At 40.7% G+C, this 22,034-nt stretch overlaps 1 protein-coding gene across 2 annotated transcripts; it reads left to right on the forward strand.

Moving 5' to 3' along the window:
• Positions 1–1,323: 1,323 nt before the first annotated feature.
• Positions 1,324–20,387, forward strand: NAA30 (N-alpha-acetyltransferase 30, NatC catalytic subunit). 2 transcript variants are annotated; one of them, XM_054161694.1, is made up of 5 exons: positions 1,324–1,437; positions 1,728–2,639; positions 10,532–10,655; positions 12,669–12,724; positions 19,897–20,387. In XM_054161694.1, the coding sequence occupies exons 2-5, from the start codon at positions 1,731–1,733 to the stop codon at positions 20,032–20,034; spliced, it is 1,227 nt and encodes a 408-aa protein (XP_054017669.1). In that variant the 5' UTR covers positions 1,324–1,437; positions 1,728–1,730; the 3' UTR covers positions 20,035–20,387. The 2 variants fall into 2 exon arrangements, with proteins under 2 accessions (XP_054017669.1, XP_054017670.1); XM_054161695.1 differs by lacking the exons at positions 1,324–1,437; positions 10,532–10,655; positions 12,669–12,724 and having other exon boundaries at positions 1,449–2,639.
• Positions 20,388–22,034: the final 1,647 nt, after the last annotated feature.

Genomic DNA, 22,034 nt, shown 5'->3' on the forward strand with positions numbered 1-22,034 from the left:
ATTTATATGAACATCTTTGTGGAGCAAATAGAAAAGTGTCTAAAGATCTGCAGAGCAACTTTGGGACACAAAAAGCCAATGGGAACAGATATAATGTGCATTGATCTTTCTGGAGTCTTGAAAAAGACACCCATTTCATTCTAAAAATCTAAGTATTTCCATCATTAATTAATTTGAATAAGAGCCTTGTAACTCACTCATTTTCATATATACATTTCTCTTGACTTCAGAACCCTGCAATTACTAAGTCAAAGCCTGCAACCTTACAGTCTCTTTTCTTGCTAATTGAAGAGTCTTGTTAAGACCTGTAGAGCAGTTGCTGTATTTTCAAGTACAGACCTATCACTTCCTTGAAAAGTAACTGTAGCAAATGAAAACGAGCATGTCTTACAACAGTCCTGCAATGCTTTCACATGAAAAAAGGACAAACCCACAATTTCTCTGCACTTTGAGGGGCCATGTGTTAACAAAGTCCTCACATCTGAAGAACTTGTTTGTTCCTGTGGTATTAGTGTTCTTAAACCAGAGATTATTTAATGCAGAACAGCAGCAGAGGTCATTTGTGACTACTTCTTTCAGCCTTGACAAGTTTCCAGTTATCAGATGCACAACAGTCTGAGGCCTACCTTTGCCTAGCTAGATGAGGAATGACACCTCTCACACTTCCATTGAAAAGCATCAAGTCCTAAACTCTCTGTGATCTCCCCAAGTGTCACCAAAACATTGCTGGTGCCCGTCTCTAGACTAAACACTGCTGGCAGTGTCCGCATGGGCAAGACAGGTGCCCAGTCTGGTGTGGGTATGCAAAGAAAACCAAGTCCAAACCCAAACCCTGACGTGCATGTCTCTTGTGATGAGAGCGAGAGCAAGGGAGACAGCAAAGGAAGACCTTTGAAGACAGCGGTGTCAAAGTATTTATTGGCACAACCGGTACACCCTGTATCCACTAACTTTTGCACCCACACCGGGTGCTCTGGCTCCAGCTGGTGCTCCAGACAGCAGGCCCCAAGGCCCGAGCCTGACCCCATTGCCGGCCTCACTCAGGCAGGCCACGACCCTCCAGCAGCCCCGGGAGCGGATCCCCCAAGCCTCCTGGGCTGCTCAGCAGGGTCTGCACACCCCATAGCGTCAGCCCACTACGGGCCAAAGCCGAAGGATCCTGAAATCCGCCCGGCAGCGTGAGGACGAACACATTCTGCCCGCACTTCCCGCCCGGCAGCGTGAGGACGAACACATTCTGCCCGCACTTCCCGCCCGGCTCGAGCCTACAGTAAGGCTGCCCTGCCCCGCCCCGCCGTCGCTAGGCCCCGCCGCCAAGGGAGGAAGTGTCGTAAGGGCTGACAGGAAACTTGGCCGCGGGTTACGGCAGCAGCGGCCGCGCTTGGCGGCCGCTGGATGAGCGGAGAGTGGGAGCCGCGGCGCTGAGGAGACGTGGGGGTGAGTGGCCGCGGCGGCGGGCGGGGAGGCCGCAGCGGCGGCAGGTGGCCACCTGGGGCCCGCGAGAGACCGGGAAAGGGCCCCGGCGGTGGCGGCGGGGGGAGTGGGGCAGCAGGAAGAGGCGGCGGCGGGGCGGCGAGGCGGGGCCCGGGCACCGTCTCTGCCTTTGTTCGCGCCCCCCCTTCTCCTTCTCGACCGCGGCCCGTGAGGCCGCCGCCTCCCCCCATCCCTCGCCCCTGTCTCGTCTGACGCCCTCCTCCTCGGTGAGTTTGTGTCGGTCTCTCCCGTAGGATATGGCCGAGGTACCGCCGGGGCCTAGCGGCGTCCTCTCCCCGCAGGGGGACACGCTTTCCCCCTTCCCCGGAGGAGGAGGGGGAGCTGCTTCCTCCTCTTCCACCTCCTCTGCTGCCGCCGCCGCCTGCACCGGGGCCCAGGACGAGGAGGCCGAAGAGGAGGAGGAAGAGGAGGGACCCACGGGCGGACGGGAGCAGCAGCGAGGAGGAGGCAGCAGCGACGGCGGCAAGGGGGGGCAGCAGCAGCAGCACCGCCTCCACCACCACCACCACCATTCCCCGCACCACAACCACCAGCTCAACGGCCTCATCAGCCCCGAGCTGCGGCACCTGCGAGCCTCCCTCAAGAGCAAGATCCTCAGCTCGGAGGCAGGGGCAGCCCCCGAGGGGCTGGAGAACAAGCGAGCCAGCAAAACAATGGGCTCCGGACAGCAACAGCAGTCATCGCCGCCGACCACAACACCGTGCTCATCCCCCCTTAACAATCACCTCCCTCCCCAGGGAAGGACTGCACCCTCTCCTCCTCCTTCTCCCCCAGCAGCAGAGGCAGCGAAAGGGGACAGGAGCCAGCCTGCTGCCACAACTACGACTGCTGCTAAGACTGCAGCCCGCAATGGACTGGCAGGAGGGACTGGCTTGGAGGAGGAAGAGCAGGAGGAGGGGGATGAAGGAGGGGAGGAGGAGGAGTCGCTGCTGCTACTCTCCAGGTCCTTAGAAGCAGCTTGCAGTTTGAAAGGCTCGGGAACGGACTCTCAGCCCGAGGAGGACCTAACGATACGATACGTCCGATATGAGTCAGAGCTGCAGATGCCCGATATCATGAGACTGATCACCAAAGATCTGTCTGAACCCTACTCCATTTACACATATAGGTATTTTATCCACAACTGGCCACAACTTTGCTTTTTGGTAAGTGCTAGAGGGGGGCAGGGAAGAGGAAGAATTGGGAGTGGTTGGGGCTGGGGTGGAGAGCATTAAAGGGTTGTGGAAATTACTCTAACAATCTTTTCGTGAATAAGGCTGAGGTGTTTTGAAAATACCTGTCCTCCTATTGAAGTTCCCTTGTGACCTGTGCACGTATAAGTGAAGCATACAGCCGAAGATCCTACCTTCGTTCAAATATGTTTGAAGAGGTGGGGAAGGGGTTTGAGCACAGGGCTAGGATCCAGGAATTGAAGGCTTCTGATCTTGGTTTTAACATTGACTTTTGTGACCTTTGGTAGCTCATTTTATCATTCTGTCTCAGTTCCTAGCTTTGTGTTTAAAAAAGAAAGTACTTAGTCCACTACTGTCTTTATAACTGCTTAGTAATTCTTGCACAATGGTTTTAAAACAGACTTCAGCATGGCTAGCCTATAAGTGTTAAGTGATGCCTGGAGAGACACTGTGAAAGCTTCTGTAGACTCTTTGATCTGTGAGCTTTGAAAAAGACAAGTACAACTGCATTGCCTCTTACAGGTGTGATTGCATACACAGCACGAAGCAGTTCTCATGCTGCTCTGATTGTCTTGCTGTACTAACGATGTATTTAGTTCTACATTCTTCCTACTGCACTACTGAACAGACAGATTCATCTGTCACCCTGTCTTTCTAAATGTTTATCACGTTTCATGGGGAAGAACTTGTGTCACAGTTGAAAAGCCTGCTTTTGGAATGGTGATCTCTCCACAGGTAGATGAAACTGAGTGTAAGTTGGCCTGAGGAGTATGTGCATGGCTGGTGCTTAGCTGTATTTGATTTACCCCTAGGAAATCTTACATCTGCACAACAGAACATTTATGGGAGTGTATGGCACTTCCCTGCTAAGGTAAATGATAAATACTTCTCTCGACGATTTAATCAAGGCTGGACACCTCTCTGAAAGGTGTGGTTTAGACAGAGCCAAGACATCCTTCAATTCAAGAGTAACTCTGTAAGGTTTTAATAGGATATGAGTACAGGAGGTGAGGCTAATGGAATCCATCTGGCCTTAAACTTGCTGAATGTTCTTAGTTTAGGATCTGGTATAACTTGTAGCAGGATTTATATGATTTATAGGAGGATTTTCAGAACTGTACCACTTAAGACCCTGCAGAGGGAATACAGTAGGATAATAGAAATTTGAGCAAAGCATTGCCTTCTGGAACAAAATAGAAATATGGAAATATTTGAGAATATTGTTTGATGCAAAGTCATGTTTGCCATTACAAAGATGCCCATCAGAGCAGAATGGTGTTTTTTGAACACCGAACTGTGTGCCTGACTGATTTACCACGTGCTTGTGAACTGCTTGTCCATACTCTGAGCATCAAGTGTATTGCTGATAATGCCAAGGTACTGCTGGGTACTCTTAGATCATAGTGTGCTTGTTTAGACATTAAATCTTTGTGGGTTTAGCTTTTTGTTTGCTTGGGGTTTTTTGTCAGGAAGTAACTTGAGAATTTTGTTAGGATAAGAGGTAAGCTATTTGACAGAGCACTAAAACAGATGATCTCTAATAAGTGCATTAAAAAAGTAAGATATCACTCAAGAAAGTACCTTAACCTTATTTTATAGTGACAGCTTCATTGTTTTTTTAGTAGCCTTGAAGAATCAACAAAACTTTGAACTCTTTTCTGCCATTGTTCTTTAAAGGGTGAAACAATACCATGTACATAGAACTGTAGAGAAGAATACGTGGCTACAATTGTTACCAGCTTAATAATTTGAAAGTTGCAAAGTGTGTTGAGCCAGGTTTTGATGTTTTGAGGTTGTCTTTGTGACTGGTTTTGGTATTTTTAAGGTTTGTTTTTTAGAGATTGTTTTGAAGACTTTCTTTTCTGTAAAATTTGATTTTTTTCCACAGTTAATGGGTTCCTGCACTACTTCTGTTTAATAAATCTCTTTAAAATATTTGTCTTCAGTCAGGGACTGCATATTCCAGTCAGCAACAGTGTCAGGATGGCGAACAAAAGCACAGTGCCTGATCTTCAGGAAATCATTTGTCTTTAATGCCTTGTAGCCTCACAACCTTCTGGGTTTGGGTTTTATTTTGATTGGTCTTAGGGAGAGGGGTTAAACTGCATTTTAAATGTATTTGAAAAAAATATCTGTAGCAATTCAGTGAATTCTTTTACTGAATTTTACCATCATCATTTTTAAGATCATCCAATCTTCTCACTGTTTTCAGACATTCAGCTGTCTTCAGTGCCCTGTCATGGGCTCCCTTTCATAGGGGAAAGCACTAACAACATTTATATTGAAGAAGGGATGTGTATTTTCTATAAATGATCAGCAATTGTCCCTTGCTGATATTTGAGGAAACCATCTTAAACATCATCATTTTGATCTTTATCATTTTGGTTACCTGATAACACAGAGCTGTTTTCTGGGAGCATTATCAATATTATTCTCCATGATGATTGTCTCATGGGTTTGAACCTTGCTGAATTTTGGGCTTCCCAAGGTGCACTACTGCTCTAATAGCAGGTGCAAACAAAGGGCTACTTGTTTTTCATTTCTGTTCAACTACCTCTTCCTGGCTTTTGCTAGCCTAGGTGCTTTTTTGATTTGGGAAGCTAAGGTAGTCCTACCACCACCACCACCACGTATTTTTAAGTGTGTGTGTATATGTTTTAGGGTCAGTTTCTGGTGGTTTAAAGCTCTATTTCTAGTGGGGTGTCACAGATGTGTTGCTGCAAGAGAAGAGGTGAGAATCCACAGCTGGAGGGAGGGCACAGGACCAGCCCTAGGCGGTCACTGGCTTGGTTTTGCTGTATTAAACCACTTCCTAACTGTACACTCAATAAGGAAGTTCACACTTTAAAAGGACCTGGAGATAGTAGGAATCCTCAAAACCTCTTCATTGTCATGTCAAATTCATCCACATAACTGCCTTCCTGGCTTTAGACATAGCAAGTTGGGAATACCCAGTGATCAGTTCTGATGTGTTATGCTGCAGCATTATCTGAGCTGTTGCAAGGTAATCACCACCTCCTCCCCAAACTGCAACTGTCTTTGGAAGAGCAGGTTTGCACTGTGTGCTAGGTGTGGGTGCCCTATAGATGCCTGCTTTTTACTTATTCCCAGGAGCTCTGTCAGCCCATTTTCAACCTATGATAACCATTCCTCTGTCAAAAAGTGACAGAGGACAGGAGTGTATTTTCTTTCCAGTGATGCATTTTTAAGCATTGCTACAACTTTGTTCTCATATGGATTATAAATGCATTTTCAAAGTTGTTGACCCCTTTTGAAGTATTTTTGAGGCTTCTATTCTCCACAGTGTTCAAGTTCTAAAACTTTCATTTTTAACTGATACACCAAATATTTCAGAGAATAGTTTGCAACATACTTTAGCGTGGGAGAGGTGAGCTTAGGAAACCTTGCTCTGTGCCAAAGTTTGGGTAAGAGGACGTAATAAAAGCTGAGTTCTGGCCAAGTGGTGTAACCTCTCCTGTAATTCACAGCACTGCAATATTCAGCTACTTTTTAAGAAAAATCTGGAAAATCCATGCTTTTATTAGGTTCTTAACGTTGCCACCAGCTGCAACAGCATTTACAATTTAAACTTTCACAAGTTTAAAATTAATCTATGAATTCCACCTAAGTGATTTTAGATGTGTTGCAAGTCCTAAATGGCTGCAGTTAAGATCTTGTTTTGAACTAATGTTTTGCCCCCTTTTTAAATTGAATGTAACTAAAGAATCTAAGCATATTTGACGTTGAAGTTAAGACTTCTAAGACATTGCCTCTGTTTTTCAGTTGCAAAAAAAGTGGTACATAAAAGAACAACTGGAAAACCTAGGAAACTGTCTGGGAAGTCTTCCTAGCCTCATGGCAGACATAGCAAAAAATTCTTTTAACACCCATTCCAAATTTGCTGACTCTCTCTCTATTCCAGTTTCCTCTTTGAAGCAATCGTGGGTTCAGATACAAACTTGTATCTGTGCTGCTTCCCACTGTCAGTGTCTTTGTGAAAGCTTCAGATGTTGCAGCATCTGAGTACACAACAATAGCTAGTGCAGTTACTCTGACAGTGCCCTTGCACAGGACAGAATTGCTATGGTCCAGTTTTGGAGAGTGGAAACAGAGCAACTTGGTGATTTGCTCAGTATTGCGAAGAGCTCTGACAGAAGTGCCAGACTTCAGGTTAAACCCATTAGCCTGAATGTATCTTAATGACATTCAGTAACATGATCACTAGATGTAAGCCTAAGGATTCATGCAGAGCTGTTTGTGTGATACTTCGGGATGGATTTTGGTGTATGTGTGCAAAAGGGAAACTGTGCTGCCTGTAATGCAGGTTCCACTGCATTTGAATAGCAAATTATTTCTCTTTCAGGGGCTAGTCGCTTGTTTTAATCTTGAAATGGGAACAAATGTCACAGGATTTGGGTATTAAATGCACACTTTGACTGTGCCTGACAGACTTAATGCCAATTTTGCTAATGAAATTAATGCCAATTGTTTAAATTTGTAGAGTACTGTTCTTACTGATTGACAGACATTACTGTGCTAACTCTTCTAGTAATAATGGTTACAATACAAAGATATTAATCTAGCTTGTTTTAGACATTTAAACTTATTCATGAGAACAAAGTTGATGCAAATACTGGATTTGAATTCACATCTGTTAATCCTGGTAATGACTTAAGATTGAAGTATGTCTTAGAGGACCCCATGGGGTTTATAATATATAAGAGTAACTTGGGCTGAATTCTGTTTATAGAAGCTTATGTGTTGAGAAGTAATCTCATAAACCTGAAAAGAAAACTTGACCCATGATTGTCTTTTCATAAATGGTTTTGTGTGGAAACTACTTTTTCTCTCTCCTCTCCTCCCCCTGCCTTAGTCAGGTGGGGTTTTTTATTTACACAGTTTAACTTTCTCCAGGGAATTAAAGTACACATTTTTGCATGATATTTTAAGTTCATTTTCAGCTTTAGATAAGGTTAGGGAAGGAGAAGGCAGAGGAAAGGCAACAGAGCATCAGATTGAGGTGGAAACGCAGCACTCCCCACTGTAAGTGCAATAGTTGTAGGTTAAATGGCAGGCTTACACGCCTGAAGACAGAGAAACAGATTTGAGTGTTTGGGGAACCGGTACCAAAGTCATAAGTTTATTCAGCTCTCTGGCAACAGCGGTAAAACCGGTGGGTATTTGCTGCTTTGATCACTGAAACAAAATTCTTTGCTGTTCATTTAGCATTTTAAATACATGATTCACGAACATAGGGCACTTTTCAGAAAAAGCTAAACAAGAAAAAAACACCAGTGTGTTTAAAAAAAAAAAAGAAAGAAATATCTTAAAAATTGTCCTTATGACTGTTACAATCAATTTGCATATGATCACTTCAGAGCAAAGCAGAACTACAACGTGCTAGTTTGTGGTGTGCCTTTTTCTTTTTTTTGAGTGAGGTATAAGATTACATCTAGGTACTCTGCATAATTATAGCAGTGTTATGAAAAGACTGCCTGATGATACTCTTTATTTAACTCCCTCGTTTTCTCAGGTCTGAGCAAAGATGGAAAGCTTGCCTTGAGCTGACACTTTGCATACAGAGTATTTAGTATGAGTACAGCTTTTCTATGAAATAAACTGTGTTTTAGAGCAAATGGAAGACTGCTTAGAGGCTTTCTATTGCAGTCCCTTTAGTTCATGCTGCAGTTTTCCTTGTTTTAAAAACACTTGTTTAGATTGTTCAGGGTTGTTCTTGGATACTGCTTATAATGTGTTTTCCTGCCAAATAAAAACTTAGCAATAATTATATTTGCCTGATGATGTTAAACTAGATTAGAAATGGTGATAGAATAATGTTATGTCATAGAGCTTTGTACCTGCACCTGCTTCATTACTCCTCTGATGTAGCTCCTGGTTGACAGCTAACTTGGTTAATAACTTAGGTAGAGATGCTAGAAGACGTTATTCTTCTTGGGGCAGTGTGTCTACACCTGTGACATGATTCATAGATTCATCCAATGGTTTGGGCTGGAAAGGATCTTAAAGATCATCTAGTTCCAGCCCCCCTGCCATGGGCAGGGACACCTTCTGCTAGACCAGGTTGTTCAAGGCCTCATCCACCCTGGCCTTAAACACCTCCAGGGACGGGGCATCCACGACCTCCCTGGGCAGCCTGTTCCAGTGTCTCACCACCCTTACTGTAAAGAATTTCTTCCTAATATCCAGCCTAAATCTACCATCTTCAAGCTTCAATCCATTCCCTCTTGTCCTATCACAACAAGCCCTTGTAAAAACTCTCTTTCCAGCCTTCTTATAGGCCCCCTTCAAGTACTGGAAGGCCTCTATAAGGTTTCCCTGTAGCCTTTTCCAGGCTGAACAGCCCCAACTCTTGAAGCCTCACCCCATATGGAAGATCCTTTAGCCCTCTGATCATCTTCATGGCTCTTTTGGACCCACTTCAGCAGTTCAGTGTCCCTAATGCTGGGGTTACCAGAACTGGATGTAGTACTCCAGGTGGGGTCCCATGAGAGCAGAGTAGAGGGGGAGAATGATCTGAGTGAATGAATAAATCTTCTGTCTGGACAGTCTTAGCCTACAAGCTGCAGGTACATCTACAAGGGTCAGGTGCTTGGAGACTGTAGAGTATGCAATGGAGACTTCAGAGAAGCAAGCTCTGGATCACAGAGGTGGGCTACACTGAGGCCTGGCAGTACTGGCTCAGGCAAGTCCTTTTCATCTGACGTGTCTGACTGCTGTAAATTTGGATGATCCAGCAGCGCCTGTGCCGGCACATGCTTATGCCAATCATCTGCTGTAGTCCTGGTTTAATTCCTACACTTGAGCCGAAGGCTAGTCCCCCGCTGTAGATACAGGTCTGTCAAAGTCTGTGGATCCACTTCTACACCCATACAGACAATTATGAATTTCTTTTTTATCTCTGTCAATCTTTCCTGAATGAATAGTAATTCCTTTTTCTCTTGGATGCTTTCCTACTCTGGAGCTTTATTCAGTTCGCTGCTGCAGGTTATAATGTCTTTAATCTCTCACACTGCCTAATCCTTCAGTTAACATATGACTTAGCTTTTCTTGCACCCTTTCTCTAATAATATTTAATGGTAGCATTTTGGTGAACACAGCGGTTGTGCAACTGGTTTGATAAGTGTTTGGGGAGGAGTTGGGTTCTTTTGGGGGCTGCTTTCCCTTAATATTTAAGACTAACTACATCTTGATCATGCTTTTTGTGACAGTACTGTTGGGATTAACTGTCAGTGCATAGCTCTTTAACAAATGAAATCTCTGAACAGTTAAAATGTGTGAAATTAACTGTGTGCATTTTTGTTTGTTCTTGACTGGAAATGACAATTTCTAAAGATTAAATGTAGCAACATTTTTTTTTTTTCTGATCCTTTGTTGCTTTGACATTAAAACCAGTCAAAACTTTAAGTATGTTTTTCCACCAGAGCCCTTGTACATGGAAATTCAGACTATTGTGAAACAGGAAGGGACTTCTTCCCTTCATGACAGCTCAAGTGAAAGGGTCATTTATGCCTTAACCTGGTCTTCCTCCCCTCTTTCTATCACACATGTTCTTGCCTGTGGACTTTGTGGATTAATAACGTGGTTCTCTCCAGGACAATTCATTGGTTGTTAATTGACTTGTAACTTTATTTGATCGGAATAAAGAAATAGAGACTCATTTAATCTTATTTGTACTTTTGGAGATGTTTTTAAAGTCTATTTAGTGTTTTTGTTTGGTTTTTTAAATGTAGCTTTATGCAAACACATTTTGTCTGGCTATTTCACTTAAAATGAAATGGTTTACTGCTTTTGGTAGCGCTGTAGAACACAAACTGAGAATACATACGTGTATGTTTGTCTTTAAGGCCATGGTAGGTGAGGAGTGTGTAGGTGCCATCGTCTGCAAGCTGGATATGCACAAAAAGATGTTCCGCAGAGGTTATATAGCCATGTTAGCAGTGGATTCCAAATACAGAAGAAAAGGAATTGGTAAGAATAGTCTCTCTTTTGTTTTATTTTGTTATTTCTTACTTAAGTCCTGTAGTCGGGTTAACTGTAGGCAACATAAAGACTTAAGCAGAATTGAACTTGGAGATGTGGTGGTCAGTCTGTCATTCTCAGCTTACTCAACCACACAAGCTCCCCAGTGGCTTTTTAAATTTTGTTAAAATAACCTGATGTGCCCTATGAGATGGGGTACTCCAAAACTGAAAAAGGCAGCCAGCAGCCCCTCTCTGCCTGGTTACCGCTGTCAAATTGCTTTATGTTCTCATATGTATCCTCACCACTGTATTTCTGTGTTCAAGTCTATCTTTTTTTTTGAGTTAACTTCACCCCTGGCTTTCTCCTATCAGTTATGCCTATATGTAGCTAACTGTATTAATAAGTAAAGAACAATAGTAATGTGTTGCAACTTGAATGGCTGAAACAGAGGTCTGGTTTTGTTGGGAATTTATGTGACAAAAGAAATAACTCCTGACAGGGGCTTTACCCCCCCACCCCACCCCACAGTTTTTGTCCTGATGAAGGGACTTCCATTCTAACACCAGTTACCCTAATCACTTAATCAAATATATTTTCTTACGGAACTTACTAAAAAAAAACAAACCACAACTTACTGTGAAATTGCATATTGTAATATTTTTTTTTTAACATAAAATGTAGACATCAGCTTTAAAGCCTAGAAATGTGCTTCACTACTCATTCATGCTGAACAGTTCATACTTCTGTGATCAAAGAGAGAAAATTACTTGCAATGGAAAAATACCGTGATACATTGTAGAATGGTACCATTGTATTTGTTCTCCTCTTGTAAGGAAAGGAGAAAAAAAAAAAGGCAACCAGAAACTTCAAAAAACTTGAGGCATTACATGTTGTCATGACTCTTCAAGTGTCTGTGGACTTTTTATTTTTTTTTTTTTTTCCTCCAGTGCAATTCAGAAGCCATTGTTAGTTTTTGTAGTGGAGCAGAGGGAAGAGGATACTGAGAAATCACTCTCTTTTCCTTTTAGCTGAGTCATGAAGGAGCCTGCCATAATTTAATTGCAGGTGCTTGGAATCATAAGTAGATAAGAACTAATGCTGTTATTATGAAGATCTCTGCAAGATTTTCCCCTTGCTTTAGTCGGTTTGTTATTCTAGAATTATATAAATAGAATTTATATTTAAATCTTTCCTTACTTTAGCTTTATGCTAAAGTTTGCCCCTGTGCTGTGTCTCAAAGGATGCTGTTAATCTGAAGATTTGTGTTAAATGTAGCACACTTTTGTTGTATGTTCAGTGAACATCTTAATTGATTAAAGCTTTGAGAATACTTTAAAACATTCTCTAGATTCCTTTTTCCCCTTTTCCTTAGCCTTCTTATGGAAGTGAGATTTATGCAATTTCATTGAACAGCAGTTTTTTTTCCCACTAGTAACTTTGAAATCAACTTTCAATTTCACCCCAATTTTGCAGACAGGTAGGGATATTACATTTATAGAACTGTTGTGAAATAGATCAGAAGTAATGATAAAGAATTAAATTAATGCTTGACTGAGGGGAAGGGATGGGCTTCAACCATATTATTAGTAGTAGATAATAGCAAATCCAAGTGGGAGTGAGCCACAAGAAAAGTGCTTTCGTAAGTTTTGTTACTAATAGAAGTATTTGTTTTAGTAAAAGGAAATTCCCTTGAAAGACAAATGCCCTTCAAGTATGTGCCAGCAGATTTTGACTTTAAATGCAACAAAAAGGGATGAATCACATCTTGGAAGACTCCATATAACACTATGCTAAACTTAGAAGCCTGTTTCTAATATTTTTGTCTTGGAAGAATTTTGCACTCAAGCTGAGTCTCTGGATAACTGTACAAATTGTGTTCGAACTTGGGACTGCAACTTGACTGCAACTGCTTGTTTCTTTCTTTGCTCCCTGCTTTCCTCAGGTGTCATGTCATGTATTAGTCATATATAAACTACCATCTTTTGCACTGCAACTCTGACGCTGAAATCTATATTTCAGGTACAAACTTGGTTAAGAAAGCTATTTATGCTATGGTTGAAGGAGATTGTGATGAGGTAAGATTTTTATAATCAAAAGCTTTTCATAATGTAAATGGTTTGCATTCTCCTATATGTGGATTCATTTAACAGTTTTTTCTTCTACAGGACTTTTTTTTTGTAGGTGGAAACTGGGTTGGCAAGAAGCTCTTCCTTTTATAATTGAAGGAAAATAACCTTTAAATGTTATATGGCACAAATAGGAGAAGGGTTTTCTAAATTTTTGTAAGTGCTCAAATTCAGTGTTTCAGGGTTTCTTTCATTTTGTAAAGCTGCCTTAACCTTCAGTCTCAGGCACACTTTCCCCTAAGGTCTTTAGTTTAAGGTGCTACTGACCAGTGTAACCAGCGTGTTGTGTGCAGTACTGCCATGCTTTCAGAAGGCACGAAGGTGCTGGAACAGTGTGTGCTGTTCAGTACTGCTGTGCGGCTTTATCACAGCAAGGCATCAGGCCATCCTGACAGTGCAGAGCTGGGTTACATAGTACTAACAGGACTGTAACGATTTAGCATGTCGGGGAAGACTTGGAAGGAAAGTGACTGAATCACTGTCAGGCTTTCTCTGGCCTGTATGTTATTAGTCTTTTCTTTTACAGTCCCTTCTGGCCTTGGGTTGTTGGGGAGTTTTGGGAGGCTTTTTCTGTGTATATATAAAGCAACTAACCATGTGTCATGTTTAACTTATAAGGATGTCTTTCTGCATCTGTCCTCCTTAATCAGGTTATCTGCCCCTTTAACTTTAATTTCCTTGGCACAATGCAGTTGTTAGCTTGTTCCTGATATGTGAGCACTGTGTCATTTCAGTGTGGCATAGTTAATGATCCTTTGATCTCTCTGTCATCTTGTTTCAACTGCTCCCTTGATTGTCCTGCTGCAGCATGGTGAAGCTTCTTATGCAAAACTTCAATGTCTGTCACAGGATTTCTAGCACATACTCCTTTTATTTTTCCACTTGTTGTTTTGCACCTCTTGCAACATCTCTGCATATGTTCAGACTTCATTCAGTGTGTGAGATACTTATTCTTCCCTTCAGATTCCTTCATCCCTCTTTTTTTTCTCTAATTGATGTTGTATTCAGGCTGTGTCATGCAATCTGACAGTTCTATAATTCTTCAAATTCTTTCTTTATTTTCTTGCTTCTATCATCATATGTAATATACTTTGCTCTAATCTGTTTTTTACTCTTTACTACATTGAACTAACCCAAAAGAGGGAGGTTTGATTTTTGTTTTGTTTGTGGGGTTTTACAGGGGGGGTGGGGGAGGTGTCTTTTTGGTTGGTGATTTGGGGTTGGGGTTTTTTGGTGGTATTTTTTTGTTGGTTGGTTGGGTTGGGTTTTTTTCCTGTTGCTTTCCACTGTGGTCTTGAATTCATTTGCCATTGCTGGAGTGTTCATGATATTTAAAAAATCAGCAATAGTCTCATGATGTTCACATTTCAGTGGGAGAAGAGAGATGCAAAGAAGTGAATTACCTACTGTTGGAGAGTCAGTAGTAGAAGTGCCTATCTACCAGAGTAGCAGTAATTACAATATGATTTCTGAATGTACGTGTACTGCTGTTTGTGTAACTTCACTTCTAAGTTGGAATATCTAATAGGAAAACACATAAAGATCTCTCCTGTGTCTGTCTTTTTTCCTACCACCGTAACATTAGTCCCAGAGCCCTTCATACTGTTCTGTATCTTTGTGAAAAATAAATAAATATGATAAGGATAGCAGGCTAGCCTGCAGGGAGACCTCATTAAGTCTTAGTTGCAGATTTTCACCTATGGTGCTGTATAAATGCTTTGTCTAAGTGCAGAGAGCATTTTTCAGACTATTGCTGCCTCCCCCTTCAATTACAATTTGAGGTCACTGAGAAATGTGCTGGATAGGGGCAGGCATGTTTCAGTTCTACTTTGGAAACTGTGTGTAGCTGTGTTCGTGGCATGATGATTTTGAACTAATTATGCCCTGCTTCTTAGGGGCTTTTCATCACCTGAGTCTTGTGCTGGCACTGAATTTTGATATGTGTGCTTGTTACGCCTGGGCAGTGTGGAGCACAAGCAGGGTGTATTTCTGCACTGGGCAGCAGAAGCAGACTCACATTGATTTGATATATTTGTATTGTTCTTTTTAATGTACAGGTTATCTACAGGGAAATAGCCAAAGTTGTCATGGTTTTTGTGGTTTTTTTTTTTCTTTTTCTTTGCCACCAAGTGTAGGCTTCTTCCAGATACACATGGTATAAAATAATGACGTTGGTTACTTGTATCATGTGGTGGATTGCTGAGTTTTCTTTCAGTTATGACCAGAACCTGAAAAAAATTCAACTAGCCACCCACTCTGTCCAACAGAGCAAAGGCACTTGTCTTTGTGAGTGTTCAGAATAATTAGTGGGAGAATGATTTCTGGCTGTCTAATTCATGTTTGATCAGCTTTAGGCGTCAAGTAGTGCATCACATTCATTTGTCTTTGTGAGGTGTGTAAGTAGTTTAATCATCTTTGCTGCTCTGAAGATATTTTTCTACATCCCTTAATAAAATCAGAAGCATGATGCTGTGGCTTGATAGAAGATGAGTTGCAATTCAAAAGAAATGTTATTTTCTGGAACTTGCTTGGAATAGGATTAAAAACATGAATATGCAGCTGTGGGTGTCCTGAACCATTTCCAAAGGCTGCTTGGAAACTTCTTTTCAATCTAATTATGGAATAGATGCAGTAAGTGTACTTAATTTTAATAGCTTGTGGCATATAATGTGATAAATGCTCTGTTCAGTGTGTTACTTTTCAGAGTTCCATAGATGGAACTTTTGGAGGTATCAGCATGAAGTTCTAAAAAAATAAAAAGATTTATATGCTGCTATTGATGTAAATCTTAAAAAATCACTACTGATGTGCTGGCATTTTGAAATGTGCTGCAATGTTCTAGTGATTAAGCACTTTTTGTTTTCCTTTAAACTATTATAGTGAAAATAAACTAAGCCAGGCCTAGGGAGCAAGTGACTTACAGTGCAAGCTTCTGTGCTCAGCCAGCTGCCTGCTGGAGGTAGTTTATGCTCTGTGCCATGCTTCAGAACTGAGGGGCAATATCCTCCCAGCCAGGGATTGTTTCCTGGCTTGAGGAAGCTGTGGAGTAAGTGAAGAAGTGAATTAGCTGGGATGGAATCTGTGTGGAGGGGAGGAGCTGGCCATGGAGCTGGCATTGGCCTACATTAGAATAGAAACAAGGGAAGTGATCCGATGTTGGGGGTGGGTGGCTGAACTAGAAATAACCTTCAAGCCTGAAGAAAGTACTTGACAGCATGCTTTGAGCTGGAGTGCTCAGATACAACATTACAAAACTTGAGCAATCTTTGTGGTTGTTTTGTTTTTTAATCTTGGTGACTTTCTCAGGCATTTGATGTCATTGAATTCTAGTATTTGGGGTAGTGACCTGAAAGTTTTCAGGATTGTAATGGCCTGAGTTTCCAATAGATCACAGTGGTTTAATGTAACTTTATATACTGGCTGTATGGAAAATATGAACTGTAGAAATAAAGCAGGTGACAGTGAATACTTTGCTCTCCACATCCAAAGTTTTGAAGAGATTTTTCTTCTAGTGTGAGAAAGGGAAGTATGTGCTAGCTCCAGCAAGCTGGGGGTCTGGCTGTTTGTTTTACATGTACTTAGTTTTTATTGACAGTCAATCTTCAAAAATTGTACTTCTTAAGAACTTTGTGTGACTGTTACATTCCTTAATCACAATTAAAAAGGAGGACCTCAGTCATACATAGGTTTTCCATCTATTACAAATGTATGCAGATTACTTACAGTCAATCCTTTGTGTTACTGAAATAATGTACCATGTAACTGGAAACTAAGGAAAGACTCAAATAAGTGGGACTTCAAGAAGCTCTTAGAAGTTAAATGCAGAATGTGAGAACGAGTTGCAGTTTTTCATGAGAATTTCCACTGAAATCTTAGACTGACTTCAAGTGGGAGTTTTTTTACCACACCGGTAGATATGTCATTGTAACTCAGTACCACCCTTATAAAAAATAAATTTATATTTTTATGCAGTCTGGTTTTGAAATTATCAAGCTATTGACAGACTATTTCTTAGTCTACAAGTCAGCTAAGGCATTGTTGCATTCTGGATGTTCCTTTATTTTTAAATTAAGTTTAAATTGGTTAAGGACACTGGACAGGCACCTGTAACTTCAGTCTGATGATATTCAAAACTTGCAAATAAGAATAACCTATTGCTTATATGTTTTGGCCATATTCATTTTATGACTTGGTTTCTAAACTCGAGTTCAGAGTTTGAACTGAAGAAGCAGGAAAGCTTGACCTATTTTTCTTTGCTTTATGAAAACAATAGCAAGAAACATTGCACTCCACTCTCACTGTAGAAGCATTTCTTGCTTCTAAAGCCAGTTCAAGTTAGATAATGTTGGGTTTGTGAAATTTAAGACTTAAGAGAAAGTAAATGCCTTCAGAAAGTTGCAGCTTGTGCGTAAAACAGTGCTAAATCCAATCAGACCTTTGCTGATCTCCAGGGGAGGATGTGGTTGTGTTTATTAGAGGATTTCACAGGCACATGTGTACAGCAAAATAGACCCCATGAGACCTGAAATAAATGTAGTGATTGAAAGCTTAGTGCTAGATTGAAAACCTCACACCGGAAGAGATGTATCCTTCACAAAATGAAGCCAATGTCTTTAGCCCTTTGAGATCAGCCCAGTATGTTGAGAGCAGGGAATTATTTTTCATTGTGAGTCTTCCTTAGAAATACCAGAGCATTTGCTTTCAAGTTGAGCATTCACTCAGGTAGTGGGATTCCAACAAACCTGAATTTCAACATTTAACCACTCCCTTAAATTCAATGGTCTGCGGTGCTGGAAGTCTTCTAGCATTGCAAGGTGTGAGCTTGCAGCTGAATACAGACTTGTTATGTCACTGGCGGGTTTCTGAACTTTTCTGAGAGTGAATGCCATTTGTAGCTAGGAGTTCAAATAATAGTCTCCAGCCCTGTGGCTTTACGTGGATCAGATTTCCTCTTTGGTGTAATGCTTTGCTTTAATTTGAATTAAGAAGTTGTCTAATGTATGTAGTCGTGTAGAGCATGGAACTCTTCAGGAAACCCATTGCACTTCTATAATTTGTTATAAATTAATAGTTTTCCATTGCAATGGGCTAAGGATGTTAAGTACTTGATCAAGTTAAAAGACTTGGTAGTGAGATGACAGCTAGAGATAAGATTAAGAATTCAATTAGGTTGTCTTAAGTGTGCAGGTACGACAGATTCTTCTGTAACTTAAGAACTCTGACTATTAGTATTTTAATGTGTGACTCAGTTCCTTTTCAGAAAACTAACTACTTCCAAGTGTTACATCGTTTGTTTGTTTGCTAGCCCCAGGTTTACTATTCTTTCAATATCCTTACACAGAGAAGTGTAGAGGGAATTTTCTATTGGAATGTGATTAGAGTGGCTTGAAACTGGAGTAATGGGGAGATATATATATATATATATATATATATAAAAAACGCATTTATAGATCTTATTGAAGGTGACCAGTCTAACTGCTGGCTGCCTCCCTGTTTTACATTGATTGAACCACTCCTCTCAATGCAAAAAACAAAGGAAAAGGAAAGGTTTTCTACTGCATTGCCTTTTGAAGTAGCTCAGCAACAAGTCTAGTGAGGTGGCAGAAGAGGTGAGGAGGAATGGAAATGTCTGCCTGAAGGCAGTGGGGCCACAGAGTCCGTAAAGTGGATTGACTTAACATCAGCCTGTATTCATAAAGCACTTTTTGTTCCTGGTTTTGAGCATGGGGGAGGGATGGGTGGGTTTTAACCAGTTTTCCTGCTTTCTATTGAAAAATAAGGGAGTCCTGGGTTTTGAGGCGGGATAGATGACCTTTTTTGGACTTGGAGATTTTTATGTACATAGCTCAAACTACAAAGAGTGGGTGTCAAATGGTGGTTTTGATAAATAGCCATTAGTGGACTTAACACCAGCAGCAATGACTGGTTTGCTGCAGAAATTGCTTAGGCTGTCTTTTCATTGTATGTCTTCCTGCAGTGTCCATCAGCTCTTGTTTGATATGTGACTGTACATTGTGCTGGGACTGTATGTAGTCTAGTCAGCTAATTAGTTCGGCCTGTGCTCTTGCGCAAGCGTGATCTGTTCTCAATAGCAGCATCCTTAAATAATTGAGTTGGACAACAGTAAAGAGGCAAAACAAGTTTTTGTCATTTGGAGTGGGTGTACAGCTTGCCGGTTATGGCAGAGCTCTGTTCAGTGCCTGTGGAGAAAAGAGGGGAAAACAATTTAGGGGAGATACTTGAGCAGGTTGTAATTAACTTCTTGTTAATACCAGTCTAGCTTTTTGCCCATACTTGAGACTTCTGGGACAATTTGGAGCCTGTGCTCAGTTTGGACTCATGTTACACTTGGTTTGGTCTGAGCTGTTGATGACAGGCCTTTGTGCAATCAGGGTCTCAAAGGCAGGAGTACAAAAAAAAATCAGAAAAAGCTGCTTTTTATTCCAGGTTTGCAGTCTGATTCCAGTTTGGGATACATGTGTTGAGCACAAAGATTTGGTGCCAGCATTAGGTCTGACAGTTAGTCATAGAGTGGTGGAACCTGCAGCTAGGTCTAAATCTATTGAAGTAGAGGTTAAAGATAGTAAATGACTAAGCAAAACCTCATGTGCCAAGTTCTTCTGACATAAAGTTCAGCTGCTCATTCAAAATTCAGAGTATGTGTTGGACTCTCACCTGTTTGAGAGGTTGGGAGGGCTTGGTTTGTTGTTTTGTTTGTGGGTTTTTTTTAATTGGTGTTGTGGTTTGGGGGTTTGGTTTTGTTGTTTTTTTTCAAGGGGGTGGAGGGTGTTTGGGAGGGATGTGTGGGTTTTGTTTGGTCTTGCTTGTCCGTTGTGTTTTTATTTTACCATGTTAGGTAATGAGATACAATACTATTTCCTGCAAAGAACTAAGATCTATATATGAATGAAACTTGTTTACAACTGTTGTTTAACTGCTGTTTTTTTTCTAAACACAGGCATGGAGAGGGTAATGTTTGAGTAGGTTGGGGCAAGACAAAATTAATTTCGCTCATTGCTAATTAAGTGTGCTTTTAAATAAAGACTTTGAACTTGGTTCAGTAGTCATATAATTGCAACTGCTTTCTAACATCACGTTCCTTTTCTTCTTTTCCCTTAAAGGTTGTATTGGAAACAGAAATCACAAATAAGTCTGCTTTGAAACTTTATGAAAACCTTGGTTTTGTGCGAGACAAGAGGCTGTTCAGATACTATTTAAATGGAGTTGATGCACTGCGTCTTAAACTATGGCTGCGTTAAGAGAAACCATCACATCAAGCAACTGACGTCCCAACAGCGCAGAGTTGTCCTTTGCATGCAATGCAATTTGTACAAAATTGCTTTGCGGGTGGACTTTAGTAATTTCCATGCAGCTCTTTCTGTCAGTGTCTCATTGAGTGTCGCACATATTCGTTGCACTTTGGCATGGCGCATTTGTTGAGAATTAAATCCGATTGTTTCAAACTTCCGAGTTCTTTTGGTACCAGCGAGATGTGCCAGGTGATAGCCAAGATATGTTCGTTCATTTGCAAGTCTACTGACTGTATTACATACACAGTGAACATTTTATCAGAGAACCTGTCTGTGGAACGTTACTTTTGGTTCCAGGAAAAAAACAAACAAACAAAAAAACAACAAAAACAAAACAAAACAAAAAAAAAAAAAAGGAAAAAAGAAAAGCCAACGTAGGTTGTAAAATTCTATAAGTATTACTAACATTTCATACAAAAATTGCCATAGTTTTCTGGGGAAGGAAATTAAAAAAAAAAAAAAAAAGGCTTCAATTTTAGGTTTTATTTTTCAATATTGAATTTTCCATTCTTAAATATTGGTACCTCAGTGATTAGTGAATGAAAAAAATGTATTGTAGGGTGGGGTGTGTGTTACATTGAGTAACAGTAACAATTAAATTGCGTCTGCCAGTGCCTGTATAGATAAGTATATTTGTCTTCACCTCTAAGTTTGGAGTGCATGCTTTTATTCTTTTACTTTTCTTCAATTGTCTCTGCGAGGAAATCTCTGCTTTTATTTAAATTCTGGATTTGATAATAAATTATTTCAGATTTTTATAATTTGGATACTTCTCCCGAGCGAGGGTTTGGAACACCCTTCTTTTCTTACAGCAACAAGTGTAAGCTATTTTGAAAACCTCGAGTAGCTGCTAAAAGAGAACCTGATGTTCACCAGTAAATCTCTGCTGGTTTTGGATGCACTTTTTTTCATTAAAAGAGTGAGGGACATTTAAAAGCGAGCTATAGAAAAATTAATGTAAATTGGTATGATTTTATTTAATCAAAATGATTTGCTAGGAGCTCTGAAAAAACAGCTATTTTAAGGTAGTTGGAACAAATTTTTAAAATTTTTTCTTTTTTTTTTTTTTTTTCCAGATTGCTTTGCTTCAGTGTTCTAAAATGCTTCAATCTTTGGTTCTTGGTCTTTGAAATAAATTTCAAGGTGTATTGTATCCATTTTTAGCTGCTCTCATTTTCTCTAAACTTACATGAGCTAAATTATTGGGGGACTTCTCCCCCGCTCCCTTCCAAAATCAATGCAGTGGGGAAGGACATCTCTCTCTCTTTCACGCTCTTTCTTGCAGTCACTCTTGCTGTTTTTCTCTATTGTTTTTTTTCCCTCTTTCTTTAATTGGTCTTACAGAGATTTTACCGATACACATCCTTTTGTTTTTTGTCAATAATGACAGTGTCTAGGCTTTCTTGTTCAGTGTGACTGTGTAGCCCAGTTCTATCAGTCAGTTGGGGCTTTTTTTTCCACTTTGGAGGTAACAAAAAAGGATTAGCTGACTTGTGGAAGAAGTTATGTGATCTGTGAAAAAAGGATGAACTCTCAGTGAATCTGCTCTTCTGCAGTTGAGCATTCTTTACAGATTTGCCTTACTACACTTTTCTTTTTTTCTTTAGGGTTTGGTTTGAGTCATGGGAACTTTTTTTTTTTTTTCCTCCTAATTACTGTACATTTAAAAGCAAAACCAACAAACCCCCTACCTCCAGTTAACATTTGGAAAAGAGCCCTGTGCAGGAAAACTGGATTTCAAGGAAAGCCTTATTTTGCACAGACCAATCGCACATGGTGATGGGCATTTCTTACCATGTACAAATTATGAGTTGTATTTGAAAATAAAGATTTTTAATGGAAATTGGCCCTGCTGAGTTTTCTGCTTGTAGACATTTGTGCTACTGAGGGGTTTGCTCTCCTCAGTAAAGAAAACTCATATTTAAAGTGGTGCCTGAGTCTGTTACGTA

Source organism: Dryobates pubescens, chromosome 5, assembly GCF_014839835.1.
Source record: "Dryobates pubescens isolate bDryPub1 chromosome 5, bDryPub1.pri, whole genome shotgun sequence".
In the NCBI taxonomy this organism is placed as follows: Eukaryota; Metazoa; Chordata; class Aves; order Piciformes; family Picidae; genus Dryobates; species Dryobates pubescens.